Genomic DNA, 27,696 nt, shown 5'->3' with positions numbered 1-27,696 from the left:
ACCCACAGGTTGTAAAATTGCATATTATGACATATCTATTAACAAATAATTAAAAGTGCTTGTCTATGCTTTTCAAATACTTGCCTTCTATGGAGATTTTTATGGCTCCTTAGGGTCGTAAGGTATTATTGCAAATAGCCTAGAATTGTATATAGATATATATATATATGAAATATTTTTCAAATCTTACTTTAAGTAGTTCTAGAAATTAGTACTTTCAAGTCAACAAACCAAAAAAAACTTCATCTGTATTGATACTATATTTATCTAAATATACTATCAATACAGATGAAGTTTTTTTGGTTTATTGACATAATGATAGAGGATAAAATCACTAGCATGTCATAATATTAATAGCAAAAGCCCGCCAAGTGGCTTTGCTATTGCCATAATCTAAAACTGTATCTTCTATAAAGAGAGGAGGCACAAGCCAGCGGTGGGACGATGACATTGAACATAAAGCTTAATTGATAACCAGAAAATCTTTACGATGTAATTTTATAAAACCTTTGTCCTTCCTTTTATGCGATTCCCGGGAAGGCCTATACTCATATAAATCAAAACCAGAGCAGAGCTCCGAAATACGTGCTGACGCTAGTATTCAAAATAATAGGCACATTTGTTTTTTTATGTTTATAGACGAGCGCTTGACTGCAATCACCCCTGATGGTAAGTGATGATGCTTAAATTTAAGTTTTAAATTTGCAGTGAGATGATGGTGTTGACTGCAATCGTAAACATAAAACTAGGGTTATGTCAGAGAGTACCAAACGAGCCCCTGGTTCTAAGAAGAACCTGACTATCTTTTCTGTGCCTAGAATAATCGGGGCGTTATGAGCCTAGGCTTCTAAAATGAACTTGGCTGCTTGGAGTAGGAAGTCCACTGTCCATCACTGTGGCAACTTTTTTTAAATTAACGATAGGCCAGCGCTTCACGAGAATCATGCCGGTTAGAAAGCAATGATGAGATTTAGGTTGGAGCACGCGAATAAGTCTATTCACTCTAGCCTTGAAGGTAGTCAAGTTATACGTGGCAGGAAACAGTTGCCGGGAGGGCGTTCTACATTCTAGCAGTATGTATCACTCCATAATTGTTATGTGTTCTGAATGAAACCACATCTATGTTCGTTTTTTTTATCTCTCCAAATTTGGGCAGGTGGTGGTTATAACAGGGGTTCTAAAGTTACCACTTCCGGAGGCCGTTAGTACCGGAAATGGTATACAGATGCGGCAAAATGGTGATTCTAATTTAAAAATGCTCATTCAATATTGACAAAGGATTAAAAATAAAGAATTTGAATACTTAAAATTATTTTAATTAAGGAGAGTGGGACGAAGTGGGGTGGGTTTTGGACTGGACAGTAGGTAAATAATGATGTGTGTAGTATTACGCTCTTGTATGACGTTTAGTAAACGTTATATCTATTTTATAGCTTTACTTAATATAGTTTAAATTCTCTATTTTTAAAATATTTGTTTAAAGTTCCATTTTTCGCGGTTCTCGCGGTATAAAGTAGTTTAGTATCCAAACTGCTAGTTTAACTGTCTCACAAAAAGTCCGAACAAGTGTAATTAGAGTGTGCACAAACAAAAAAATAAAATAGATTTTTATTTAGTTGTAACTTTATTTTGTAAGTTGATGTCGCTGAAACAAAAACCTCAATTTAAGCTAAGTCGCCACCGAACCCTTAAAAATAATAATAGAAGGTCTAGATACACTTATTTCTGAATTCCTCATTAAATTGAGATCAATGTGAATGTAGTAAGTCAAAATCAAAATTCAATTATTTCAAGTAGGCCTACTTTAGCACGTTTTAAACGTCAAGTCTATCTGTTTGTAGTGACTCTACGACCGGATCGAAAGGCAGATTCTACCTAGAAGAAGCCGAGAAGTAATTCAGCAATTGCTCTTTTCCAATATCATTCAACAACTTTATTTTGAACCCAGTTCCTTATGGAGCGATGCGGTAGGGTAGTATGGAAGAAGCAAGCGCACGCGCAGGAAGTAGCTGTAGGAAGTAGCTACAATAGTAAACACCGGAGAGGTCCGTGCTTGCCACTCGGACGCTTTCACCGCTCCGCGGCGAGACTTATCAATATTACCTTTATCAATATTTCTATGCTCATCTTAACCAAGATGACAGTTTAATTTGCTGAAGCTGCACTGTCAAAAAAAATCAATAAAAAAAAAACAAATGATCGTTGCTACTTTGGCTCACCAAGTCAAAATATAAAAGATCTATAATTTTTTTCTTAGTTTTTATCTTCTTTCTTAGGCTTTGTTAGGGTTCTCTTTTCTCAGAAAGAAAAAGCAATTTCAGATACAGTAGGTAGACATTAGTAGGTACTTGCCATTTGTCTTTCATTTCTTGAATAGCGGCAACAACATGTATAAATTAATAGCTGGAATCAATACAAACAAGAATGACATTATGCAAAGACAAAAATTGAGACAAAGTACAGAGCCAATTTGTACGTTTAAATTTATTTTTAAGTAGGTATATTAACTAGATACTTATTCGTTATTTATGCCAGGCCAGGATTATTTCAAGGTGTATCTTTTGTGGTTGCTATTTTGGAAAAAAAATATAAATGCCGAAAGAATGTTACTTTGTAGAGGTGTATAGATATAGAGTTGTATCTATAGGTATTTAGAAGTCGGAGTATCAACACTTGTAAACTTGAATTCCTTAAATTTGATTTTTTTGACTAGTTAACCCTAGAAAAAATATAACTACCTATTTGACATATTGTTTTGTTTTTTTATTCGACCACGGTTTTATAATACAAAACTACAGTGAGCTTGTAATTGCAGTAGCATATTATATCAATGCAAAATTATACAATATTGACATAGAAAACTATTCTTAAGATACTATATTAAGCAACGTAAACAGATTTTTCTCTACAATGCTCTACTTGATAATGAAATGAATGTGTAGCGATTATTAAAAAGTTTTAAGGCCTTTCCCATCGAAATCATAAACGCGATAGTTGCAACCAGAAACTAGTGTTTATTACACATATTTAACAAAAACAAACGCCGAACTTTCACCGCGTGCGTGCGCGCACAGTCCGCCGGTGGAGCCCGCGCCGTACGCTCGCGATCCGTCTAGTTTTCTCTACCCGGTGATGTTTCGAGCGCGACTATGACGGAAGAACTCGAGAAGTCTTCCACGGAAAACGTGACCGTCGTGACGGGCAACTTCCCCACCGTCTCCAGCCTCAAGTCCGAGGACTCGACGGAACAGTTGATATGCAAAACGCCACAGAAGCTGCCGAAAAAGAAAAGTGGAAAGCCCAGTGTTAGTTCGAAAAGTGTCGAAGCCGGGAGTGAGCGAGGTGCTGGCACCCGGGCCGTGGTGCTGCTGGGGCTGGCGCAAGTGGCCCTAGGCGCCGGGCTGGTGGGCGCGGGCGCCTTGGCCGTGGTCAAGGGGGCCTCGCTGTCGAGGGTAGGCGCGGGGCTTTGGGCGGGGTGCATCGCCGTGGTCACGGGGGTCGTTGGGGTGCTCGCGGGTATTAACGACTGCTATGGACTTAACAATTCTTCTGGGTAAGTGTTACATTTCAAAATGTATAACGTAAGACTTGGTTTAATGTTTAGATCAGCAGACTCTTAGAAGGAACAGAGCAAGTTAAGTCAAGTCAAGTCAAATATTTCTTTATTCAAATAGGCACATAGATGGCACTTTTGATGCGTTATTATATACAAAATGTGTTTATAGCAGTGAGTAGTGATGGCGATAACTACAATCGTAAACTTAAAACTAAAGCTACGAGGGTTCCAATCGCGCCCTGGTCTAAGAAGAAGCCCACAACAAACTTAGCCGGGTGTTCTTTATGTTATCACCATCTCACATTGTCATTAGAAAATATTTAAGAAGCAACCTGGTTAGAGCAATTGTTTACACCCAAGCTTTTTTATCGTTTACGTAATCCTTTATATTTGAGCTTTTTGTGACAGCACATGCCATGTTTATGTCTGCCGGCTAGCAGCATAGCTGTGTTCTGGTCTGAGGGACGTGGTTGCCGGTGCAGTTGAGGCTTAACACCTGCGTCTCTGGTTGATGTGGTACTTTGTAGAAAGTGCTCCTTACATGACCTGCGAAGTACTGCTCTTTATATAGGCGATGGTTTTTCATCTTCCTTCTTATGGGGCATTTGCTTGGTCTGTAAATTACTACATACTATAAAATAATGTTTATGAAACCCGTCAACCTGCATTGGGGATCCATGAAAAAAGAGGCCAGTTCCTAATGGTGGATCATTTATAGGCTAAATTCACTGAGGATGTTAGACAAGAAAAACGAAAAAAAATACAAGATCTTACTTAAATTTCCCAGCTTACCCCGGTGGCCTTAGATCCTTAACATGCCTGCGTAATGCGATAACATTCATCAAAATACGCTATACCTATAGCTTGCAAGTCTACCACGCTAAATGGAGATTGGTGGAGAAATGTCAAGCATGTTTCCTCACGATGTTTCCTTCATCGTTACAGCAAGCGATTTGTAAACGCACGTAACATCGAAAAAATCGACGTGCCGGGAATCTGACTCCGCCCCAAGTTCTAACCACAATACTATGTTATACAACGTGTAAATGAAAACAGAAATAATACTTCAGATGCTTTAGAGTTACATTATTTACTGCCTCTGAGACTTATCTGTTAAACCGAAACGCTAATAGTTTTTGGGTAAACCAAACCATAGTTTTTACTGAACTAAATCAAATACAGTCGTAAAATCACAAATGCCAAAGTAAAATGTGAGGCCTGTCCCTTTATTAGGAACACGTCGCGTAGCGTAGTTACTATACACGTGTTGATTTTTAATTAAAGTACAAGATAGCCCTCGACTGCAATGCAGCCCTCACCGCACCGCAGTGGTGAGGGGTGGGTATGGTAGCATAGCGTAACGCTTAATAGCTTAGGCGCACGTCTTTGTCGGTAGGGTAGTTACTAGCCGAAGCCTCCCACCAGACAATTATCCTCAATAGGGTTAACACTTAGAATGTTTTGAATTAGTTTGTATGGAACAATAAATATGAATGAATACACTTTTATTGTACACCAAAGAAAAAAAAAGTAGTTACAAAGATATAAATACATATCAAGAGAGTACAATTTGGTGGCCTTATCGCTACATAGCGATTTCTTCCAGGTAAAAGGAAAAAACATAGAAAAGAGGTAGGTGGTGCAATAAATAAGATTAAAAAATTATACAAATATATAAATATAAATAAAATATATATATATATATATAAAAATATAACTATAATATATATATATAAATATATTACATATAAATACAAATAAAATATATAACATAAATATATATATATAACATCCTCAATTTGTATGAAATACATAAATAATTCAAATTACACATTTAAAATGAATATGCTTCTTTTGATCTAATATTTTTACTAGCTTAGGCAGGAGACAATAATAAATACCAATAATCTAACCTACCCGGAGAAAGGATAAAAAGTTATCTTCCCCCACAACTTTATCAACTCTCAGAGCTCTGGCGCCCATGTAAAATAATATCAGAATAATAATAAAAAGGGGTAATCTTCTCCTACTCCATGTCCCGTGCTTTGCAGGTGGACAAGGTATTTATATCCTTTGTCGGGGGATACAATTTTTGTCTCCTACTGTAAAATTGTAAACTGATGTTGCAAAGATGCAACTGCTGAGTTTCTTCGGCCGGCTTCTTCTCGGTAGAATCGCCTTCCATCAGATGCTTAGCGCAGTGGCGGCGGCGGCGGCAAGCGGCCAAGATGTACGATGGTAAGGTGGCGCGCTAAGTGGGTGAGATAATATGTCACAACGCGGTTTGGCACGCGCCGATCCGCCTACAGATATGTAAGAAACAAGCAAACCAATTAAACGTTTTAAGCCCCTCACGAGCGATTTTTCCATCTTCTGAGAGTGGAGAAGCCTACTTCCAAGCAGCCTTTTCGTTAGCAAATACACCAATCGAATGGTAACCACAATTTATTAAATGTACATTGTTTAAACTTACTCATCGTTTCATTACTTCGCTATAATAATAATAATAAAGTTTATTTGAGGCGTAGCCCATATGCAGTGCATTTACAATTTAAAAAAATTTACATTAAAATAAAATCATAAAAATAATAAAATAATCACGAAGTAACTAATAAAATAATGTTAGTAACAAACACCTCTATGACTCGTTTGATAGTGCAAGTAGAATGCCTGAGTAACTTATGCAAATAGAATGTGCATATAATTTGCACCAGTAAATTGTGCAAGTCACACGCATATCTTGTGCCAGTAGTTCATGCGGTTTACTAAGACTAGTAGCTTGATAGGGTTTGCTTGGGTTACGTTAGTCGTAGTTGGTAGCTTTTTGTGACAGAGCTCGTCTGGGGAAGTACTACCGCTATGCTAACTTCTGCCGCCAAGCCTAATTCAATAATAATAATAGTATTTATAATTTCTGAATTTTCTCTGGTCTGGTCTGGTGGGAGGCTTTGGCCGAGGCTAGTTACCACCCTACCGACAAAGACGGGCCGCTAAGCGATTTAGTGTTCTGGTGCAATGTGGCGTGGAATCCTATTAGGGGTATGACTACCATACTTCCTAGCAGGTTAGCCCACTACCATCTTAGACTGCATCATCACTTACCACCGCCATAACACATAGTAAAAAAAAAAAAAAAACATGACTCCAACGCCTCAAGTTGATGGACACAGGCAGCCCTTTGGATTGGTTGATAATATGTGTTCCTTGCATGCTCTTAGAAGTGGTTTTCTACTTTTTACTATAGGCCAATAATGGCTGGATCCGGGATTCGATCTCAGGTTCTCCTGAGCCATATTCAAACATACCACCCGCTAGATCAACAGGCCACATTTCCGAGGATTCAGATTAACTAATCACGATCTCACATCGTCACAATGTCTGGCGTCGATGTCATCATCCATGTTTTTCCGACATCAATCACCCTGCCACATATAACTCATAATATCTAGCGATATTAGTACTTCCTGATATTCTCCCAACACTCCGCAGTACACCAATACACAGTTAGTTTCCTTTGATTGATGGCCGTCCGAACGGCGTCTGCGAGCTGAATATTTTTTGTGTTTGTTTATAATGAGCGAGTTTCATTAGAAACAGTGGCTGAGGACAGCTCAGGCGGAACTCCTAGATGCGCCATTAATGCACGCGAGTGCATTCCCACCGCGCACGAAGAGTTCAAGTGCTAGAACAGCTGTACAGTGGTTATTGCGCTCTTGTACAGCTTGCGATCGGTAATAATATATTACAAGCTTATAGCTTATTTGATAGTCTATCATAATTTGATTTGGTTGTGCTAAACATGTTATACGGACCAGAGATCGGATTAATGACAAGGTTGCTTGGAAGCATCCGGCTCCGCTTTCAGCTCTCACAAGATAGAAAAATGAATGTTAAAATACAAAATGTAAATTGTTGATGTTGGAAAAGAGCAACTGCTGAGTTTCTTGCCGGCTTCTTCTTGGTAGAATCTGCCTTCCGAACCGGTGGTAGAATCACTACAAACAGACAGACTTGACGTTTCAAAAGTGCTTATATTAGGCCTACTTGAAATAAATGAATTTTGAATTTTGAATTTGAATTTGAGAGCATCGATTCTCAACCTTTGATAGAAATGGAAAACCATGGAAAATGTAAAAGGAATCACAAGGAGCAGTTGCACAATTCAGATTATCCGAGCTCTTTTGCATCCTCCTCAGCACTTTATTATTTTAAGTGGTAATTACAACCGAACTTTCACTGTTGTATTTTTCAATTAATTAGTATTGCCTTGCGAAACATCTACATATGAACAAGCTTTAAAAAAATCTTAGAATTTAGATGGTGATTAAAATGACTGATAATCCCGATAAAATGTGACGTACCTTGAAAAAATGAATTACTTGGTTCAGTAACATCGATAAATACCAGAGATAATCTCCGAAACAAAATAGAGAAATAAACAGTCAAGCTAGACGAAAATAAAATACCTACTTTCCCACAAAAAATGTGACCGCTTATTATGATTCCGAATTCAATATTTACTTGTTTTGCTTACGGTTTTTGTTAACGTTTTATTGCGAGCTCGCTGCTAGATGTTCTTAGAAACACCTTTTGTGTCACTCATTCGTATTAAAAAGTTATTATTGTGTCATAAAACCTGAAATTTCACTTGCCCTTGTCCGTTTATTTGCACGTTTAGCTATTTTATCAACCCCTGACACAAAAACCGGGGTGTTGTAAGTTTCCCCGCAGGTTATTTCACTACAGCTGAGACTATAACCTGGTAATTGGTAAGTTATGACAGTGTCTGAGACAGTAGCGGTATGGTGTTAAGGATATATATATATATATATATATATTTTTATTTATTTTTTTATTTTAATCAGTAGGTACGGTTGACAACAATTACACTAAATACATTCATAGTAAATGAAATTAAACAAATTGAAAGGAGAACAAAAGAAAGACAATAAATAAATAAAAAATATAAATATAACACGATCATTAAAATAACGTAACAAAACTAATGCCTGTTTTTTTAATTATTTATTTCTGTAATCAGAAATTCTTAAATTGTCCTCGAATTGGCTTCGAAAAGAGGTAGTAGAGTTTTTTGTGACAGATCCTCCGGGGAAGTACTACCGCTTGCTTATACTGTCCCAAAACAGTAGAGTTGTGTTCCAGTTTTAAGGGCGTAGTTGCCGGTGTAATTTCAAGCACATGACGCTTAACACTTACGCCTCAGGTTGATAGACACAGGGCAACACTTTGCAGAACATGTTCCTGGCATGCCCTACGAAGTGTTGCTGTGTTTATAGGCGAAAGTATTCCATTAACCATCAGGTCGGCCATCACTATAAAAAAACGAAACAATAATTACACAATACTTCACTTTACCCAATATTTTAGCGGTTCTTTCACGCCAACTGATTTAAAAAAAAATGGTCAGTTGTGTACACATTTGGTACAGCTCCGGAACCAGAGACACAGCAGTAGTGCTCGCACTTGACAGTTATTTTTTCCGTGTTTGCTCAGTGCTCAGTCAGTCGGACGATGCCTTAGTTCCGCTCTTGCTGTTGGTGCTATGAACGTTTATTGCTGTTTAACTGTCTTTCCCACTTCGTGTCGTTTTATAGTATCATTGCGCCCATTTTCACGAATGCATTTCCTTTTAGCCGCATACCTGCATTCTATTATAACAAAATTAAAAGAATGCGAACTCTTATATATGTAGTTTATACACATTGACGTAAATGGGACAGCTTAGCCGATTATGTAGTAGTAGAGCTTTTGGCAACGTAGCTCGTCCGAGGAAGTACCTTCTACCGCCATGCTTGTTTCTTCGTCAAGCTGCATTGTTGCAATGCCGTGTCTGAAGGGCGTGGTTGCTGATGTAATTAGGTAGAGGCAGCCGAGCCTCGGCTCTGGTAATAGGCGATGGTTTTCCACTTACTTTCTGCTTACTCCGTCAGTTATACAAGAAATCAAATTCAAAAAGGTTTTATTTCTATAGACTATAAGTCTTTACAGCGTCCATATATAATATATTACTACCATTATTGAGAGGTGGTGATGGAAAATAATACAGAATTTCCTTTGAATGGATAATTTTATGTGGCCTAGTAAACTGTAGTACACTTTCTTTTTAAATCCTGTTATATTTTTAAGTTAAAAAATTTCAAATATGTATTGATTATGTATGGTCATTATTTTAACTTCCTTATTTATTATTTTAAATATTGCACGAACAGCTCTCTTCTGAAGTGAAGCGTGTGCCTTTAAATGGGAGGATAATGTTTAAATGCTATTCTTATTTGTTTGTGTATCATGTGAATGAAATTAGGAGGTGTTGAAAAATTTTAAGTCCGGCATTTTTACAATATGGTAGGTGTATGCTCTAAAACCTGCTCTCTGACAATGATAATAATAGATAAGTAAGAACGATATGCACCTATTATTACTCCCTTTCTAAAATTTTCCGTGCGTGAGGAAATAATAAGTAGGCCACTTGCTTCATTTACTACGTTTGATATGGTTTTCCTACATCTAAGGAAATAGAGTATCTAGGTAAACGAAGATGTGTAAACTCGTTGCGTAGGTGCTTTCACCCGTTTCTCCAACGTTATCGAATGTTACGTCACCAGACAATAAAATCGCCACCTTATCACTGTCGTCTCTAGGTTTATTTTTAAATAGCACGCACAGTGACATACTCATTGATATTAAAAAGCCAAAGATACAGTCTGTCTGAAATATCTGCCGACTTCACGAGTTATAACGTGATTATAAGCGAGGCTCGCAGATATTTCCGAGAGGTTCACTTGAAACTATGTGTTATAATTTGAATAAAAAAAAAAAACCTATTTCCAATAATTGTTATGTTGCACTATATAGGTGATTTAATGATTGCAGTGATTGCTAATGTCACACTCATAAAGAAAAAGGAAATTCAGAGTAGCTTTCAGGATAAGTTGGATACCAGAAGTGAATCGATTTTCAATACACGTGTAGTAACCCAAAAAATAAATGTTAATCAACATTAGTTTGACGAAAAAATTATTTTGCGTAAAACATATTTTATAACAGATAAAATCTCTACTTCTAGGTAATACCATAAAAGTGGAAGTGTTTCTGATTGTTTATTTAGTTACTGGTGTTCAGCTCAACAGCAAATCGTGATGAAATTTGGCACAGATGTAGAAAAAATGTAATCGTAGGATTTTAAAATTAACTTTTGCTAAATTTAAAAACTATACCAATATTGTAGATAATTTGAGAAGTCAAGCCATAGAAGCCTAGCTTTCTAGACATGGGCGAAGGGTACTTATATTCTTATCCCGGGCAAACAACAAACCAAAGAAGCCGCAGACACTTCCGGTATAAAATAATGCCCAATACAGCTAAAACGCCATAAATACATAGATATAATATACTTTATAGTCCTGGCTAGTCTTTTTTGTTTCAAGCGATATCTTTGGTCAACGTATATCGTCGTAAGAGGCGGAGCGGAATAGTGCAATTAATATGATGTAAAGAGTTGCCTCTACATCTTGTCGACATCTGATGTCGCTTTTTGTGATCCCATAGCTTACTACATAACGTGTGTAACGTTTTTATTGTTTCTAAGATTATCTATATTTATAGTCTAATCAAAATAAGCCTCTTATCAAGCTCATATTCATTAATTGAACGCAAGCAAAACACGTGTTAACAAATTTGCATTTTGTACGTTTAGTTAAAGAAAAAAGGTATCTTCGTTCAGACTGGTCAAAATTATGCAAAGTTTTGAGTTCGATATAAGTTGGAGTAGGAATTCAAAATGACCGAAAGCCAGGTCAAAAAGGAAGGTCATATAAATATTAAATATGGCGGGAAAAAAGAGGTTCAGAAGAGTAGAGACGGAAGTGTCAATGGAAGATTGAAGGATCTTTGTAGTGAATGAAGAGTGCTATTATTTCAGATAAATTAATGTTTCAGTTTATAATGAGTTGTAATTAGAGATACTAAAACGATGAAACGCTGCAAGATATGAATATGGGGTTTCTTTTACACGTGTCTTTAAAAAATTTATCTTTATGGACATGGCGTAATCTGTAAATATTTTGTGCTTGTGGTAGATCTAAAACGAAAAACAAAGCTATATTTGTTGTTTTTTGTTTGAGCGCACAATCTTAATATAATTGGTAAATGAAAAATCTTTCTTGCATTTTATTCTCCAAAATAATCATCAAAGTCAAAAAAATATCTTTATTCAGTTCATCGTAAGTGTCACACATTTGTGTAAAATTGTTATATTTATAATGTATTTATTTGTTGTTCTGGTAATACACATATTGTATTCTATTCTATGAACGATTAATATCGACTGTAGCGCTCGTTCTTCATTTTATATATAAATTCCACTGGCATCCTTAAAGAACAATTATTATTCAACCAAATTACTATTTACATCGCGTTTCTAACCTATAGCTTACTTTTAAATTATTTGATCATAAATAATTGAATTTATTCGGCCTACCATGTCCGATGATTTTTAACTTCCATATCGATTTATGATTTATTATTTAATTTTCTATACATATTTAATTTTATGAATAGATTCATTAAATTGATTTAAGGAGTGAATAAATCTTTATCTTTTTTATGCTTCGATCGATCGTAGGTATTTAGGCTAGCAAGTTTTTATATAGCATCTTAAATACATAGATATACGCAGTCAAATATTATTAGGAAATAGTTAATTTGTAAGTCATAACTTTGTTAAAATCATAGAAATAAACAAATAAATTCCTCCTTGCCCCAGGTTACAACTGATAATAAGAATAATTCTATTCCCGGGCCGGGTCGGTCAAAAATTGTTACGTTTTGGTTTTAATTCTAAGTACCACAAAAAGTAACAAATTTAGCGATTTCCACCCCGCTGCCTCGAAGAGGTCGCTAAGCCGTCGTACCCGATTATGTGATAAGCTCATCAACCCACATTGGAGCAGCGTGGTAGGTCTCCCCCAAATAGCTCTCTGCTACGAGAGAAGAGGTCTATGCTCGAGCCAGTAAAGAGACAGCAATGGGGCTAATTATGATGAGTATCCACAATCTGTACCTAATTCTTAAATATCGTTTTCTTTCCCTATCAGGCTCGCGTGTGCGGCGAATCTGGGTAATTAGCTGCCGGTTTCTCAAAGGCTGGTCAATTCCGCTGTCATTGTAACGCAATCTTTGATTTCGGCAATAGTGGTCAATCTGACGGACACAGATGCGCTCTCTATTCCTTCGATCCGACACGACTAGAAAGAGATCAGTTACAATTTAACGGCGTAGGGGGGTGAAAAAAGGCGTTAAAAAATCCCATTTTTTGCCGTTTTTTTATTTAAATAGGATCGCAATTTGGCATTAAAAAGCGCGTGCTGTGGTGTTGGCAGTAGTAACATTTTAAATCATTAAATTACTGAGTGAAGGGCCTGACCTATGATGTTGCCTACCATGCGGCTAGATCTACTCGTATCATCTTGGTCAGCTTAATCAGTAGAATACGCAACAATTTAGAGACATAGATAACATAAGTTTGAGCTATATTTGCTGTAATTCTATATAGATATGGTGAATAAGACTAGACCTGCTAAAAACCATTTCACAACATAAATTCTTATTTGATGCACGTCACCTTGTGCAATTGTTGTGTTGAAGCCAAGTTTGCGATGCGTGATACTTTACCTATTCATCGTGTAGTAAGCCGATTCCCTTACCAGAGCGATTCGCTAACTCAATCATTGATCAGCGTTTCAGAAGCCGGCGACGACTCCAGCACTGTGATCACTGTAATCAGTGTCAGTAATAGCACCTCATCGCGATCACTTGTCGCTTTCTCTCCTAATTAATTCATCTGGCCACCGTCGCGTCGCTGTAGTGAGAATGATTTGAGCAACAGGTATTGTACATGACCCGCCCACTGAAACAATTTAAATTGTATTAGCACAAATCACTATTAATATGCGAGGAGCGATGATAGCCTAGTGGATGGGACATCGGCATTACTTTCAGTGGGTGGGTGGGAGTTAGAACCCTCGCACGTGTTAGGAAATAGGGAATTACAGCACTTTATCTATGATAAACCCGATGATTATATTAAATATATCAACAAATCATAGTTTGTATACTCATTGATAATGTGTTGAAAATAGAATAATGGACTTTAGTAGACTGTCAAATAAAAGTATAGGATCTATGGCGGGAGACGCGAGTTTGACAAGTTAGATTGGCGGGAAAGAGAAGTTAGCACGGATTTAAAAAGGAATTAATTAAGAAAAGGAGATTAAGTAAAGTATTGTGGTTAGAACGTTACAAATTGGGTTGAGATGATTTATAATGGAAACGATACACTTAAAGAAATATTGTTGTGGCGAAACAAGTCGTATGTACTGGTGATGGAGTTGTTAAAAGTTGTTGGTACTATGGTTGTACCTGATGTTGCATTAGATAAGTATATCTCATCCTTTGGTTTATTTAGGTATCATATATGGAGCCCTAGCATAACTTTATACCGACAGTTTATGTAGCAGAGGTTGCTCTATACAAACAACTTGTTCCAAAAGTCCTGATGTTATAAGTGATAATAGTAGTTACGTTTTACCGGTCTTAAAATATGTCTTGTATCAAAGGGCCTAGCGTTATTGCATATGACAATGTTGTAATTGTGTTGATAAGTTGTTTTAATTGATTGAATAAAAGAGCAACGGTAGAGTTTCTTGCCAGTGGTCTTCTCTGCCGAAGACAGCATTCCGAACTGGTAGTAGAGTCATTTGAAGGTAACAAGTAATATGAATTATAGAGAAGCTTAATATACAGTATTAGAGTCAGTCCAGTTGTTTTATTTCACTCCTTGGAAAGTCAGGTTTATAGAGTACAGACCCACAACACTGCTCTAAAGCAGGTTGGTGGGTTTTAAAGATGTCTTTTATAAAATGAATACTTTAATAGGAAGGAAGAATAATAGTCATGGGAATAAATGATTACTGCTAAGTAACTAGGTATTTAGCTTCAATAATACTGGTAATTAATGAAAGATCTAAGTGCCATCCTGAACATTGTTGGTATTGAAGTGAATATCTGAATACTTTGGCCTTCCATTCTTTATATTTTTTAGCACACGCATCTCTAACTTTTCTATGTTATTTGCGTTTTAAGAATTCAATATCTCTTGGTTAAACGTTAAAGGAAATCATCGTGAGGAAACCTGCACTTCATAATGTTCTCAAAGGCGTGTGAAGTCTACCAATCCGCACCAGGTCAGCGTGGTGTATAACTGTCTTAACCCTTCTCATTCTAAGATGTTGTAGTATTCTAAGATGATGTTATAGGTAGATGAGGACTATTAATATGCTATAATCATATCAAGCCTTTACCGACCCACTACAGGGCACGGTTCTCCTCCACAATGAGAAGGGTTTTAAGCCGTAGTTCACCACGCTTGCCTGGTACGGATTGGTAGACTTCACACGCATAACCTACGTTTATTACTCGAACTCATTACGAATGTTTATAAGTACCTAGTCAAATTGTCCGAGTCACGTTACCGTAAAAAGATAAATGCAAAGAAAAGAAAAAGCCTTATCAATCAAAAAGAAACCATCTTCGTGCACCGCGGCCGCGCTGCCTTGACTGTGGTGTACGTACTTTCGTGTTACATGATTAAATGGCATGACGGCACTTTCGTCATGTGTTACAAGTAATGCCCGCGCCTGTAAATATACCTGTCGGTACGTCTACGTAAAAAAACTGGCAAAGTACGAGTCATTCTCACGCAATAAGACCCTACCTCGGAGGAAAAAATCTCATAGATGAAAATAACGCAATACGTATATCTATTACAAAAATTATTTATTTGACGGCCGATTGAAGCAGTTAGCCTGCTTTCTGAGTCCAAGGCTGTTGGTTCGATCCCCACAGCTGATAAATGTTTGTGTGATGAAAACCATGTTTTTTCGTATCTGTATATATAAGTATTTATGTATATTTTTCATAAAAATATTCATCAGCCATCTTAGTACTCTATAATATAATATTATCCTGTCAAATGTGATTAGAACAAGGGGTTTTTTATTTCTAGATCCTTTATACCTTTTGCCGTTCGCAATTCGTATTAAGTGCAGATGGCGATCTGGATAAAAGCTTTCTCTTTAGGTCTTTGAAACCTTTTTTTTCTTTTCAAATGTCGTTAAATTAAGTGTTTTATCAACGTCTGTTGGACTCTTTTCCAAATCGCACAGCAATGAGAATCTCACCACGATAGTCAAATTTAGGCTATTTTATTCCAGTTTCCAGCTCTACAACTTCCGCGTATGTCTGCAAGGTGTTGATGGGGGTCTCAGATGGGAATATTTATAAATAACTCTGGTTTTTGTTAACACTCCCGCCTCCTTTTGGGGCACAGAGATTGAGTTGAGATTTTTGAAATACAAGCAGTACAAAATTATGTTTATGTAGACGTGACGTCATAATTTTGTCATGTCATGGCGGCTCGCTAGATTTTGCAGTAATTATTGAAAATAAATGAAAATAATTAAATAAATACGTCTTTCATAATACATGAATACCATATAACCATACCATTAGATAAATTCAATATTTTAGCGATTCTATGTTATTGTCAGCATGCCCATTAACAAAAGAGATTAATGTTTATTATTCTTGTCCGCAGCAGTGGGTCACTGACAGCATTCCTGGCGCTGTCTCTGCTGTGCCTGGCTTGCGGCAACAGCGCCGCGGTGCTGGCAGCCACGGGCCTGCACCGCGACTCGCTGAGCCCGCGAGCGCCGCTCAGCAGCTTCGAAGTGAGTACATGCGCTTGCGCGGCGACAGCAGCACTTTATTGGTACCAGAGCTTTTTGTGACTGAGCTCGTCCGGGGAAGTACTAACATTATCCTTATTTCTGCCGCTAAGCAGCATTGTTGCAATAATGTGTTTGAGTCAATTTAAACAAATTTTAACCGATTTGTTTGACGATTGATCATATCAACCAAAAACTTTTCTAATCCGCCAAATTCTATGAAAAGTATAATAGACATAGCATAGTAATTAAAAATTTGTTAATATTGGTTTTAAGTTATTTTTATTGAGCGGCTAAATAATGCTTCAGAAAGACAGGTTAAACTATTTTTTTTGTTTAACTAGGAAATAGCGATAAAATTACAATTATTGATTATTAAAAGTGTTACCACCCTATACATTTTAATCTTTGTTTTATTACCATAAATTCCACATCAAGTTTGGACATTTCTGCTCAATTTTTACTAATATTTTAAATACGAATGTTACCTAGTCTAGAATTCCATTGAGTCACAAAGCGTAGATCAAAAGATTTCAACGCGCTCCTTTTTAGCTAGGGTTGGGGCTTCAAGCATACAGAGACAACAAGTGTAGACATATACAAGCGGAGTATGATTTGTTTCGTGTTGGAGCTGCAAGTGGAGTAACCACTAATACTATTTACAGGTCCCTGAGAAAAACATCTCTAAGCCTATTTTTAGGACCCTTTTTTGTCGTAGTCCTTAGATTTTTTCGAACTCGCGATAACTTCGAAATTAAATGTCCGATTGGAATAATTGAAGGTTTTTACTGCTATATTAATACCATTATGTTTTTCATTTTTAAGGATATCAATATATCTATGTTGCTTACTGATAGTTAAGCCTTTCTTTAGTTAACAAGAAATCCTTCCACTTTATAATATTAGTAAATATATCGAAGGTTTACAACGAGTGTGTACCTAATTAATTAGCTAATACTCGTACTTTCAAGTAGACCCTTAATACTATATCAGCCATAACCTAGAATATATTTTTGTGAAAACAATATAAATTAGTGGATGAAATGAATATGAATACAATGAGGGAATTAATGAGCTTTTAATGCTTGTTTTTTATTTGATGTTGTAGTGCTAATTTTATAAGTTTTGGTTTATACTTTTACAGTGCTCATCGTTTCATTATAAATAGCTTCTAACAAATGTAACCATTAAAAATTAAGCTTCTGCTTTAGGTATACTTTGTGTGCTTATAGTCAATTGAATTTAGAGCACTTAGTTCCGGTATTTTGATTAAATAAACAAGAATTGATGATTACAATTGACAATGGCTCAGACGAGGCATTTGTGTTTAGGGAACTAGCAAAATTATGCGCTCGCGCAAGTTTGTATATCTATGAATAAATCTTGGACTAAGCGATTTATTATGCACCAGTTACTCAAAGTACACTTGTTTGCACAAATGTATGTATTACAGTTTTTGGTTTGGCAAACCAACAATTTATTTTGCAAATAGACTTTTTTTTCCTTTTTTATGTTAAAATTTGTCACATTTAAACTTAGACTAGTAAAAGCATTAATTATTCCTAACTCCGGAGCCTTTGTTATCATTTATGTGATTTCCTAGTCAGGTAACCAACGTTATGTCTAACTGTCTTCTGTCTCCAAATTATTATCTCGTATTATTTCACCGTTAGTTAAAGCAGTTCATTTAATATGATAACATAGGTATGATAACATAGGTACGGTACATGGGTATAATTAAAGCAGCTTCAATCCCAGGATTTCGCAGAAAACTTTTTACGGGTTATTCGAGGGCTGTGTCAATACTGTTTGTTTGTTTGCTAGTCATATGAAACGTGTAAATTCATACCGAAATATTACTTCACAGGCTTTAGAGATATATAATATACTGTCTTTGAGACTTATCTGTGAAACCGAACCACTGCATAGTTTACAGCACTTCATAGTTTTTACTGAAATAAATCAGATGCTGTCACTTTATTAGGTACGCGCACTTAGCGTAGGTACTATGCGCGTGTCAGTCTTTTATCTTCAATAGAGTTGTCATAAGTAAACATTTAGAATTATTTGAATTAGTTTGTATGGAAAAAAAATATGCTTCTTTTGATTTCATGCACCCTTCTACAGTATTTCGTTGGCTTACACGTTGTATAAATAAATAAGCAAATTTGTTGGCTTCAAGTGTACACGACTAAATATTTTGTCAACAGAGAAGTTGAGGCGTGGACGGGTGCGATGCCATTTGGTTATTGTACATAGCAGATTAATAATGCAGTCAATATACTTGATACATTATTCATTTAATTATATTGTATTTGGTTTCATTAGCAGCATAGTTGGTTTGAGTTCTATATCCCTATTTTCTATGGAAATTCCTACGAAATCTGTGCGCAGCTTAAGTTTTGCTGTTAGGGAAGCTCTTTCAGCTCTGGTAAAAAGCTACCCAGTTAAGGTAAATGCAATATTAGTCAAGCCAGCGTCTATAGTTCAAGGCAATCCGCACGCTCGCAGTCAGCGATGATAGCTCGCTATTACCGACCATTACTTTTATATTATTACATGATCGTCTGTGGCAACAGCTCGAACCTTGAACCGAGCGCGGGAACTTCGGCACAAATGCAGTGCTCTAATGACATCGGCAGTACTTACGAGTCGTTGGTCGTTATGAGTTTAACGGTTCGTTTGGATTTGATGAGTTTCCCATGACGTTCTCATATTGTATTACGGTGGTATGAGTTCGCGCGTTATTTCTTGCCTAGCCTAACATATGTGAAATGCCGAAGTGTTAATTGAGGATCTTTTGTTTATTGTTAAGTATAATTTGCGTTAATTATACTTAACAATAAAAAAAACGATCAGATTGCCCACTTGATTATACTTGGTAAACTAAATAAGCAACCCTTTTGGGGTAAAGGACTACCCATAAATAAAAAAGCATTGGTGTGAATTATTGCTCTAACCAGATTGCTCTTCTAAAAATTTAAAATGAAAATGTGAGATGCTTTTTGCAAAAAGAGCACCCGGCTTAGTTTGTTGTGGGCTTCTTCTTAGACTAGAGCGCGTTAGGAACCCTCGTAGCTTTAGCATACGAGGGTTAAGTTTTCGAATATGGTTATCGCTGTCATCTAATTACCATGAACACATTGTAAAGACGTGTCAATAATACACCAGCGTTAGGCATGTACTGACTTTATTCTTATAACTATGCACCTCATACAATATTTATTATTAACCCACCCTCACATCTTTCCCTTAAAAATAAACTAAAAATTAACAATCATTCTCACCTTTCTCTTTCCAAAATTAATTAAATTACAAATCAATCAAATAATCATTTCATCACAAAATGCATTTGAGATTAATTAAATCTTAAAGATTTTAAAGACAAATTTACATTACATAAAAACTTTTTCAACAATATCCTAGTATAAAAATACAAAATCAATAAACACATTAACCTTATTACCACAATAACCTTATTTTGAATCCATGAATTTAAACTCATTATTGAACTTATATCAAATTTACCACACACATAATAATATTTTACTTAACTATTATATTATGCACATTTTCGCCGTAAAGCTCCTTATTCCGAGCAAGACTGGTAGTTACGTAAACCCCCATCTATCCGGAGGCCTCACTGTCCTGCCAGAACGAGACATAATTATTCTCTATTCTCTAACATATGTATTTAAGTCTATATCGTCATACTCAAACCCATAGTGAAGCGTGTCTTGTCTTTCCGGCCTATCTACAGTAAAAAAAAAAAACACAAAATTCACTAATGTATTGTACGCATCATAAGTGCCATCTATATTTGAATAACAATATTTTTGACTTTGACTTTTACTTTTATGGCGTTAACTCTTATCAATAAACAGTTTAGCTTACTGCTGAATTACTGAACATCTATCGAATAATTAGGCAAATCCAAAAAGAGCCCATAGCGAGAATAAGAGAAATAAAGCAGTTTCTACGCTGTTGTGATTATTATAGCAAGTTAATTGAAATGCTATGTATATAATTAAGTAATAAGCATTTCAAAGTCTGACCGTGGAACCTATTGTAACGGTAAAAATAGCGAGATCTACCTACTGAAGGTGGCCGGGTTTACACAACTTACTCTTAATTTCTGAACGCATTAGATTGTGCATTGTCATCTCTTTACAATTTAAAGCAGTTTAACTAAGAATCACATAATTGTATCTATGTAATTTAACATTATTGTGACTGTTTCTAGTGGTTTTAACCATTAGAAGTAAATTCAAATTCAAATTCAAAAATATTTTATTCATATAGACCTTATTACAGGCATTACGAAGCGTTTAACACTTAACATGTTACACTAATGTTAGTGATGGTGATAACTGCATTCGGTAACTTAAAACTAAAGCTATCTATATACTATATAGTAGTATCTTTAAGCCTCAGTCTATGAACATGCTCTCTGTCGTTTGCGAGGAGGTCTGGGCCCAGCAAGTTAGCCCTTGATTGCAATCTCACCTAGTCATAAATGATGATGCAGTCTAAGATGGTAGCGGGCTAACCTGTTAGGGAGTATGGTAGTCATTCCCCTAATCGGTTTCTATGCGACATCGCGCTGGAACACTAAATCGCTCAGCGGCACGTCTTTGTCGTTAGGGTGGTTCTATAAGACCAGACCAGAGAAAATTCAGAAATTATATATTCCCAAATTCCCAAATTCCTCCTATTTTCATAACGCTCACAGCTGCGCCGGGGAAGTCGTGTGTAGCAGTAGCACATTTTATAATGGCGCTGCTGATGATGGGAAATAGAAAGCCCCTGTTAAAGCCCTCATTTATTCCCAGGATGAAATGGAAGCCTGGACGCCCGTGCTCACCAACATAGCGCTCCTCATCATCGCATCCGTCCACTGCCTGGTGTGCATCGTCTCCATCTACCACCTCTCCAAGCGGGTCTGTCCCTGCTTCAGGCCCAAACAGCCCTTCGACCACAACCAGTTCGACCCGACCTTTAAACCTGTTCAGCCTTGCGTCTTTCACGTGGATGAGATCAAGAAGGCCCAGGATGCGGAGAAGGTCCGCGGCCACGAGCTGTGCAAAGAGTTGGAGGCAAAACTGCAGGTGGATACATTGAAGAAGAAAAAGGCAAGTTATTTTTTATTACGCTACAAGTTAGCCCTTGACTTCAATCTCACGTGGTGATGTTAAGATGGAAGCTGTTAGGGGTACGACAGATAAATTGAACCCATACCTCTAATGGTGTTTTGTACGAATTCCTACCGGGCAGTTTTTATTGGCAGGGGGATAACCAGCCACGGCCGAAGCCTCCCACTACTGAAGATATTAAAATACCAAATTATCCTCACCGGGGATCGAACCCAGGATCTCTGCTTATAAGACCATACGACTGCGCCACGTAGGTCATCATAAAAGTTCGGAAAACCTCTAAGTATTTCTCTCAAAGGTAACGAATAATATTTTTTTAGGAGTTCGCTATTTACAGAAAATGATTGTTTTATTGTGTTGTAATAAAGCTACGATTAAGTATGTAATTGGCCTGTAATTATAGACTAGGGTAGGACAATTTAGTTTTAAAAAACCACACATGTTTGCCTTGACTCGCGTGCGTGACTATACCTACCATAAACACACATTCTCGACTCGTAAGATTTTTGTTTACCTTAAAGAACGGAATGAACTGCTGCTATATTATTTCATTTTATGAACAGACGCCGTATCAGTAGTAAAGCCCAATTTTACTTACCCATGTGATATTAAACGTAATCTCGAGTACCCACCCTTTTAAATTTTATTATTGTTTGCTATAGCGGCCATTGAAAAACATATTCTGTGAAAATTTTATCTCTCTACCTACTACGGTTTATAAAAAACAGCTCTCTGATAGACTGACAAACAAATGGACAGCAGTTTTATATTAATAGTGCCCGTTAGAAGCATTCGGGTACGGTACGGAACCTTCGAGTGAGTAGTAGTAGAGCTTTTTTGTGACAGAGCTCGTCCGGGGAAGCATTACCGCCATGCTGTATTCTGCTGTCAAACAGTATTGCTGTGTTCAGGTCTGAAGGCAGTCTACTTTGTGTGTCGATCAGTATTACAAAATGTAGCGCGACCATAGAAATCTTTATAACTAGAAATACCCTTGGCACTTAAATATAGAAAATAGTTGTCGCCGAGCTACGGCTCCAAGAGGTAGGATACGCTTACGCACATGCGAAACATTTTTGTTTTTCTCAATGGCGCACACTAGTTGTTTGCCTCATTGCTAGAATGGTGTCTGTAGATGGACCGACGTACACACTCCTATGGTTTAGTCGGCCCATGAAATGCCTCCGAGACAATAAATGAATTGAATGTATACACTTTTATTGCACACTATAGAAATAGAAAATATAACAAATACAAGAATGCATAGAGCAAGTTAGATAGAGGGTACTATGTTTGAATCCTCCAATAAATAGGCGTCAAGGCCTGAATGATCATATTGAGATTACTAGGTAAGGCGGTGACAGAACACTTCAATTTTACTTTCCGGGTCCGAGTTAAAATATGACTTGCTCTAACGGTGAAGGAAAACATCGTGAGGAAACCAGCATGCCATAGAATTTTCCATATTGTTCTCAAAGGTGGGTGGAGTTTACCAATTCGCACTGGGTCAGTGTGTTGGAGTTAACCCCTTCTCATAGTAGTACGATATGATGATGGTGAGATAACCTACAACTTCTTGGTCTGCTAGGAGGAGTCCCCGGAGTTCGGCAGCGCCAACAGCAAGGAGAAGTTGGTGACGCGCTGGCTGGGGCGGCAGCACGCGCCCGCCACCGTGCCGCGCCCTCGCAGCAAGGGCGTCAGGAAGGCGCGCAAGCCACCCCAGCCGCCCCTGGTGCTGCTACCCGCGCACCCTGCCAGCACGGTGAGGATCTTTTATTTATTCCACATCTTGTTAGCATGGCAGGCCACTAACACCAACTAGATGGAAGTACATTATTTATGGAAAACTATAACAGAAACGAAAGAAAGATGCCACTAAACATTATAAAAGACATGATTTAAATATAGTTTACTGTAGGTTGTACTCTGCGAATATAGAGGTTCAATATTATAATCTTTACTGATATTATAAATGCGAAAGTGCGTTTGTTTCTCTTTGCGTCACGCCCTAACTAAGCATCCAATGAACTTGATTTTTGGCATAGACTTAGTTGAAAGAGCGGAAACATATTCTACTTTGATCCCAGGAAACGATTCCTATGGGATTGGTAAATAACCGTAGTAAAGGCGGATAAAGAACACCTAGTATTCAATATTCTCAGAGTACCTCTACCTTGTCGTAGTATATTTATTTATTTATTTAGTATTAATTCACGGAACAATGCTGTCCAACCGTCATGGAATGGATCGCATTGAACATTGCTGTTTAAGAGCGCGTAGAATGACGCCAATGAACCCGGCATAGGTGCCAAACTTCGTGCAACAGTGCTACAAGAAGGGAACACGAAAGATTTATTTTTTCGTTGGCGAAGGTTGTTTGCTTTAGGAACACGTAACACAGTTGGATATGAATATCTGGAGCATCAACGTCTCCTAGTAATTTTGGCACATAATTTTTTTAGTCGCAAGTCCGTCTGACCTCCAGTTAATTCCGTATACAACATACATTTTTTTACAAAAAAAGACCTACTTCGCTAATAATAAATTGTCATTATAATAATAAATGAGAATTTTAGGTCTTACTACCTAAAGCGATGGCCGACTATCCCAGCAGGCCAAAAGACCTTACTAAGGGACACGTTCACCAAACCCAAACTTCGAGCATGTAGGAGCTATAATACGTATGAACTCGGCGACATGCGACGCGGTGGATCGGGGTACCATATAAAGCGGATCAGTATCAGTTCTTGGTGGACAAATAGCAGGAAATCGCTTCACAAAAAAAAATAGCTTTATATATCTCAGAAGTCACATTTAGATACGATGTAATAGAGCAAGTACAAAAGTGCCCGCACTGCTGTTAAGCATAACGATAAAGATACGTGCCAGGTGAAAAGTCGGTGAAACAGCTGCGAAGAGGGCAATGGGTCAGACTGACCGACACTAGTCACGATCACGCCCCTAACACGATTTTGTTCAACCTGGTTCCTATAAACCTACTCCTCCATCAGCTTAAGTCAGATGTCAAAACTTTCTTTACTCCAGAACACGGAATAACTTATCCATATTTAAAAATCTTTTAAGGACTTTATTTAGTTAAATACCTATAATAGCTTATTATAAACGGTAGGCATATATTCAGCACTTATAAAGTGTATATAATTAATTAGCGTAATAATTTCTTATACTACTGTATGGCGTGTAAAAAAACTAGCCCGTAGCCTAGTTATAATAGACACTTGGAAATCGTTTAAACGTTTTTAAATTTTCTTCGTTGAGAGTTGAAGGTGGTTACTTACCTACGTATGACTGATCATCATCATTTACAACCTAATTATTCCACCAGAATAAAAAAAAATTACCAGAATCCAATGGATTAAACTTGTGTCAAAAATATAACGTTATCATGTAATATTAATTTTGATAGCCCTCCTAGAAGTAGTTAAGTGATTCTTTTTTTGTAGTCATGGTAAAATTCGCGCCTTCTCGGAATTTTAAAAACGGCAACTCGTTTACTATAGACCATTCTTATATCACAATGTACCAAGAGAAAACAACTCTATAATATTTAACAATATGATGCAAAGTAAACATAATGTTGTTAACTTAACCACTTCTTAATGCATTACCAAGTAAAGATATTGATATAAAATCAACTTTACTTTACCGCGTATTTTCTAACTAGCTCGCCTCCAACATTGAATTTCCCTTATACATTCGTTTTCTAGCATTCACCTTATTCGCCTTTACAAGAATTTCACTATACCTATAAGTTACTTACCGGATTAGTGGTGAGGTAGTTGGAAATTGTTTATAAAGTTACATCTAAATTCAAATCTTTATTTGCGTGATTGCAGGTTAACAAATTTGATCTTATACTAAAACATAATAAGTTACGTGCTACAATCTGCCATTCTATGGCATGCAAATTATAATAACACCTTAATTATAAAATTATTTTTCCAATTTATACAATATGTCAGAATATTAAGGTATCAAAAATTATGAAATTAAATTAAATGTCAACTTAAAATTAATTAATGTAAAGTAAACCAAAATATAAACCTAGAAATACAATAATTTAAGCCTTTGATTTTAGATATTCGTCTACTGAATAAAATTGATGAAGTTTAAATTGTCTTGTTTTGTCCACTTAGCTAGACTAAAACTCCATTAAACCTAGTTGCCAATGTAATGTGACAGTGCGTATTTTAAACTAGTCGAGATTTTTAACGAACTTTATTAAATTTTCAAATTTTAAATTTCTTTATTTATGTATGCCTATTACAGGCACTTATGAAGCCTTCAGACATATACAAGTCTGTTTACATACTTGTAAAGGAATGGTGATAACTTCGTTCGCCAACTTAAACCTAGAGCTACGAGGGTTCCAAAGGCGCCCTTGTCTAAGAAGAGCCCACAACAAACTTAGCCGGGTTATTTTTTTTGTTATGACCATCTCACATTAAATTAATATTAAGCTATGAAGTTGCAATTGACACCCAAGCGTTTTTATCGTTTAAGTAATCATTACAATAGGATTATTATGTAAGAATAAGTTTTATATAAAATTTGAACTTATTGAGAGACATCTCAAAGATTTCATTGGGTAATTGGTTTTAAAATAATAAACATATGCCCTTGAATGAATTAGCGCTTTAACTCTTTTTTAGCGATTTCTCTTTGTCATAACTCAGTTAACGTTCAACAAGTTATTAAATAAGCCTAGCAAAACAACGCCTTACCTCGCAACTTTTTGTCGTAGGTACATACACGCATAGTATTAGCTGAGTATTTAGGGAAGTATATACATATACTATGTTTAGTAACAAAGAAACAGAGACAGGTTATAATCGGTGATCGATTCCGCATGCCGCGGCCTCTCTTCCTGAACTGAACCCCCAGTGCGAGTCTCACGCCTCGCAGTAGATGGTTTTAGAGTATCGTCGTCGACGACAGAGCAAAATGGACCTTCCGTCTCTATTTTTCCAGTCCTACATTCTGTTATACAAATTTTCATTTTACATATCTGAGCGTCCCGTTAAAATATAACTGCTGAAAATGATAACATATTTAATACTAGCGACTCGCCCTGGCTGCGTACGGGTGCATTATAGCTAATGTATCTTTGTATTGACGGACTGAAACTTTGATATTAGAAGAAAATTAGGTAGATACGTTTCTCCGAAGTCAGTGTTTCGATACTCGAAAGTCATTAACGTTTAGGAGAGTAAGTCGTACTTCGTTTAATAGACAGATACCTACTGTGAGAGGACCAGTCATGCTAATCGATTGTTTTGTTTGTATATGTGACCTAGACATACCTGCCTAGAGATTAGAACACTGAGAGCCTAGCTGTTTGCAGCGACGATTTATAAGGTCGATGACAACTTGCTATGAATGAAATTGATATTATTTTTAATCTCGCGCTGTGTAAATAAACATAACTTATGTTGTACTCGTACTTACATATTATTACATCATTTATGTGTAAATGGATAAGGATCCTTATATCTTTAGCATTATGAGGGAAGAAATAAGCAATGGCTTCCCTTATGAGAGAGAGAGAGAGATTCAGAGCGCACCCACAGTCAACCCTATATTATTTATTGTTATATAACGGCCGAACATGAAAGTTTTTCAGTGCTGGGTGTTTATCTGAATATTATAAGTATTTATGTATATTATTCATAAAAAATATTTATCAGTCATCTTAGTACCCATAAAACAAGCTACGCTTACATTGGGGCTAGATGGCGATGTGTGGATTGAAGTAATATATTTATTTATTATTTTTCTATGGTGTATAATAAAAGTTTACCCATCCACGCTGCTCTATCTGTTATGTTAGTAACAATAGCCAGACTGTTGACCTAGTCACCAAATTATTTACATCCGGGTATTTAATGAGATTTTTGGCTAATAAAATAAAACAATGTGGTAGAAAACATTGTTGATGAATGCACGAGGTTTGCCCCGCAGAGCCTCCGTCCCGATTATTATCACTAACATGTGGCAATGAATCATGAAATGAAATGAAAATTGATTTGCTCACTATATTTACCCTATCGTATAACTAAGTCTTCAAGTTTTGTTCATTACGTGCTAGTAACTAAGACCTTATAACATCGAGATAAGCCATATAGTGCCAGATATAGGCCACGCGTATTTTATTTAAAATTAC

At 36.6% G+C, this 27,696-nt stretch overlaps 1 protein-coding gene across 1 annotated transcript in view; it reads left to right on the top strand.

Annotated features, from left to right (window-relative positions):
* The first annotated feature begins 3,149 nt into the window (after nucleotides 1-3,149).
* The window catches only part of LOC120629581, a 64,820-nt gene continuing 40,273 nt past the window's right edge, over nucleotides 3,150-27,696 (top strand). The window contains exons 1-4 of the mRNA XM_039898552.1: nucleotides 3,150-3,553; nucleotides 16,230-16,362; nucleotides 21,192-21,491; nucleotides 23,101-23,274. Of these exons, the coding sequence (XP_039754486.1) occupies nucleotides 3,150-3,553; nucleotides 16,230-16,362; nucleotides 21,192-21,491; nucleotides 23,101-23,274 (1,011 nt within the window). The remainder of the gene's footprint in view (nucleotides 3,554-16,229; nucleotides 16,363-21,191; nucleotides 21,492-23,100; nucleotides 23,275-27,696) is intronic.

This window comes from Pararge aegeria, chromosome 14 (genome assembly GCF_905163445.1).
Source record: "Pararge aegeria chromosome 14, ilParAegt1.1, whole genome shotgun sequence".
Classification (NCBI taxonomy): Eukaryota; Metazoa; Arthropoda; class Insecta; order Lepidoptera; family Nymphalidae; genus Pararge; species Pararge aegeria.
Note: the sequence above shows the minus strand (reverse complement) of the source record. Positions and strands in the feature narration are given on the sequence as shown.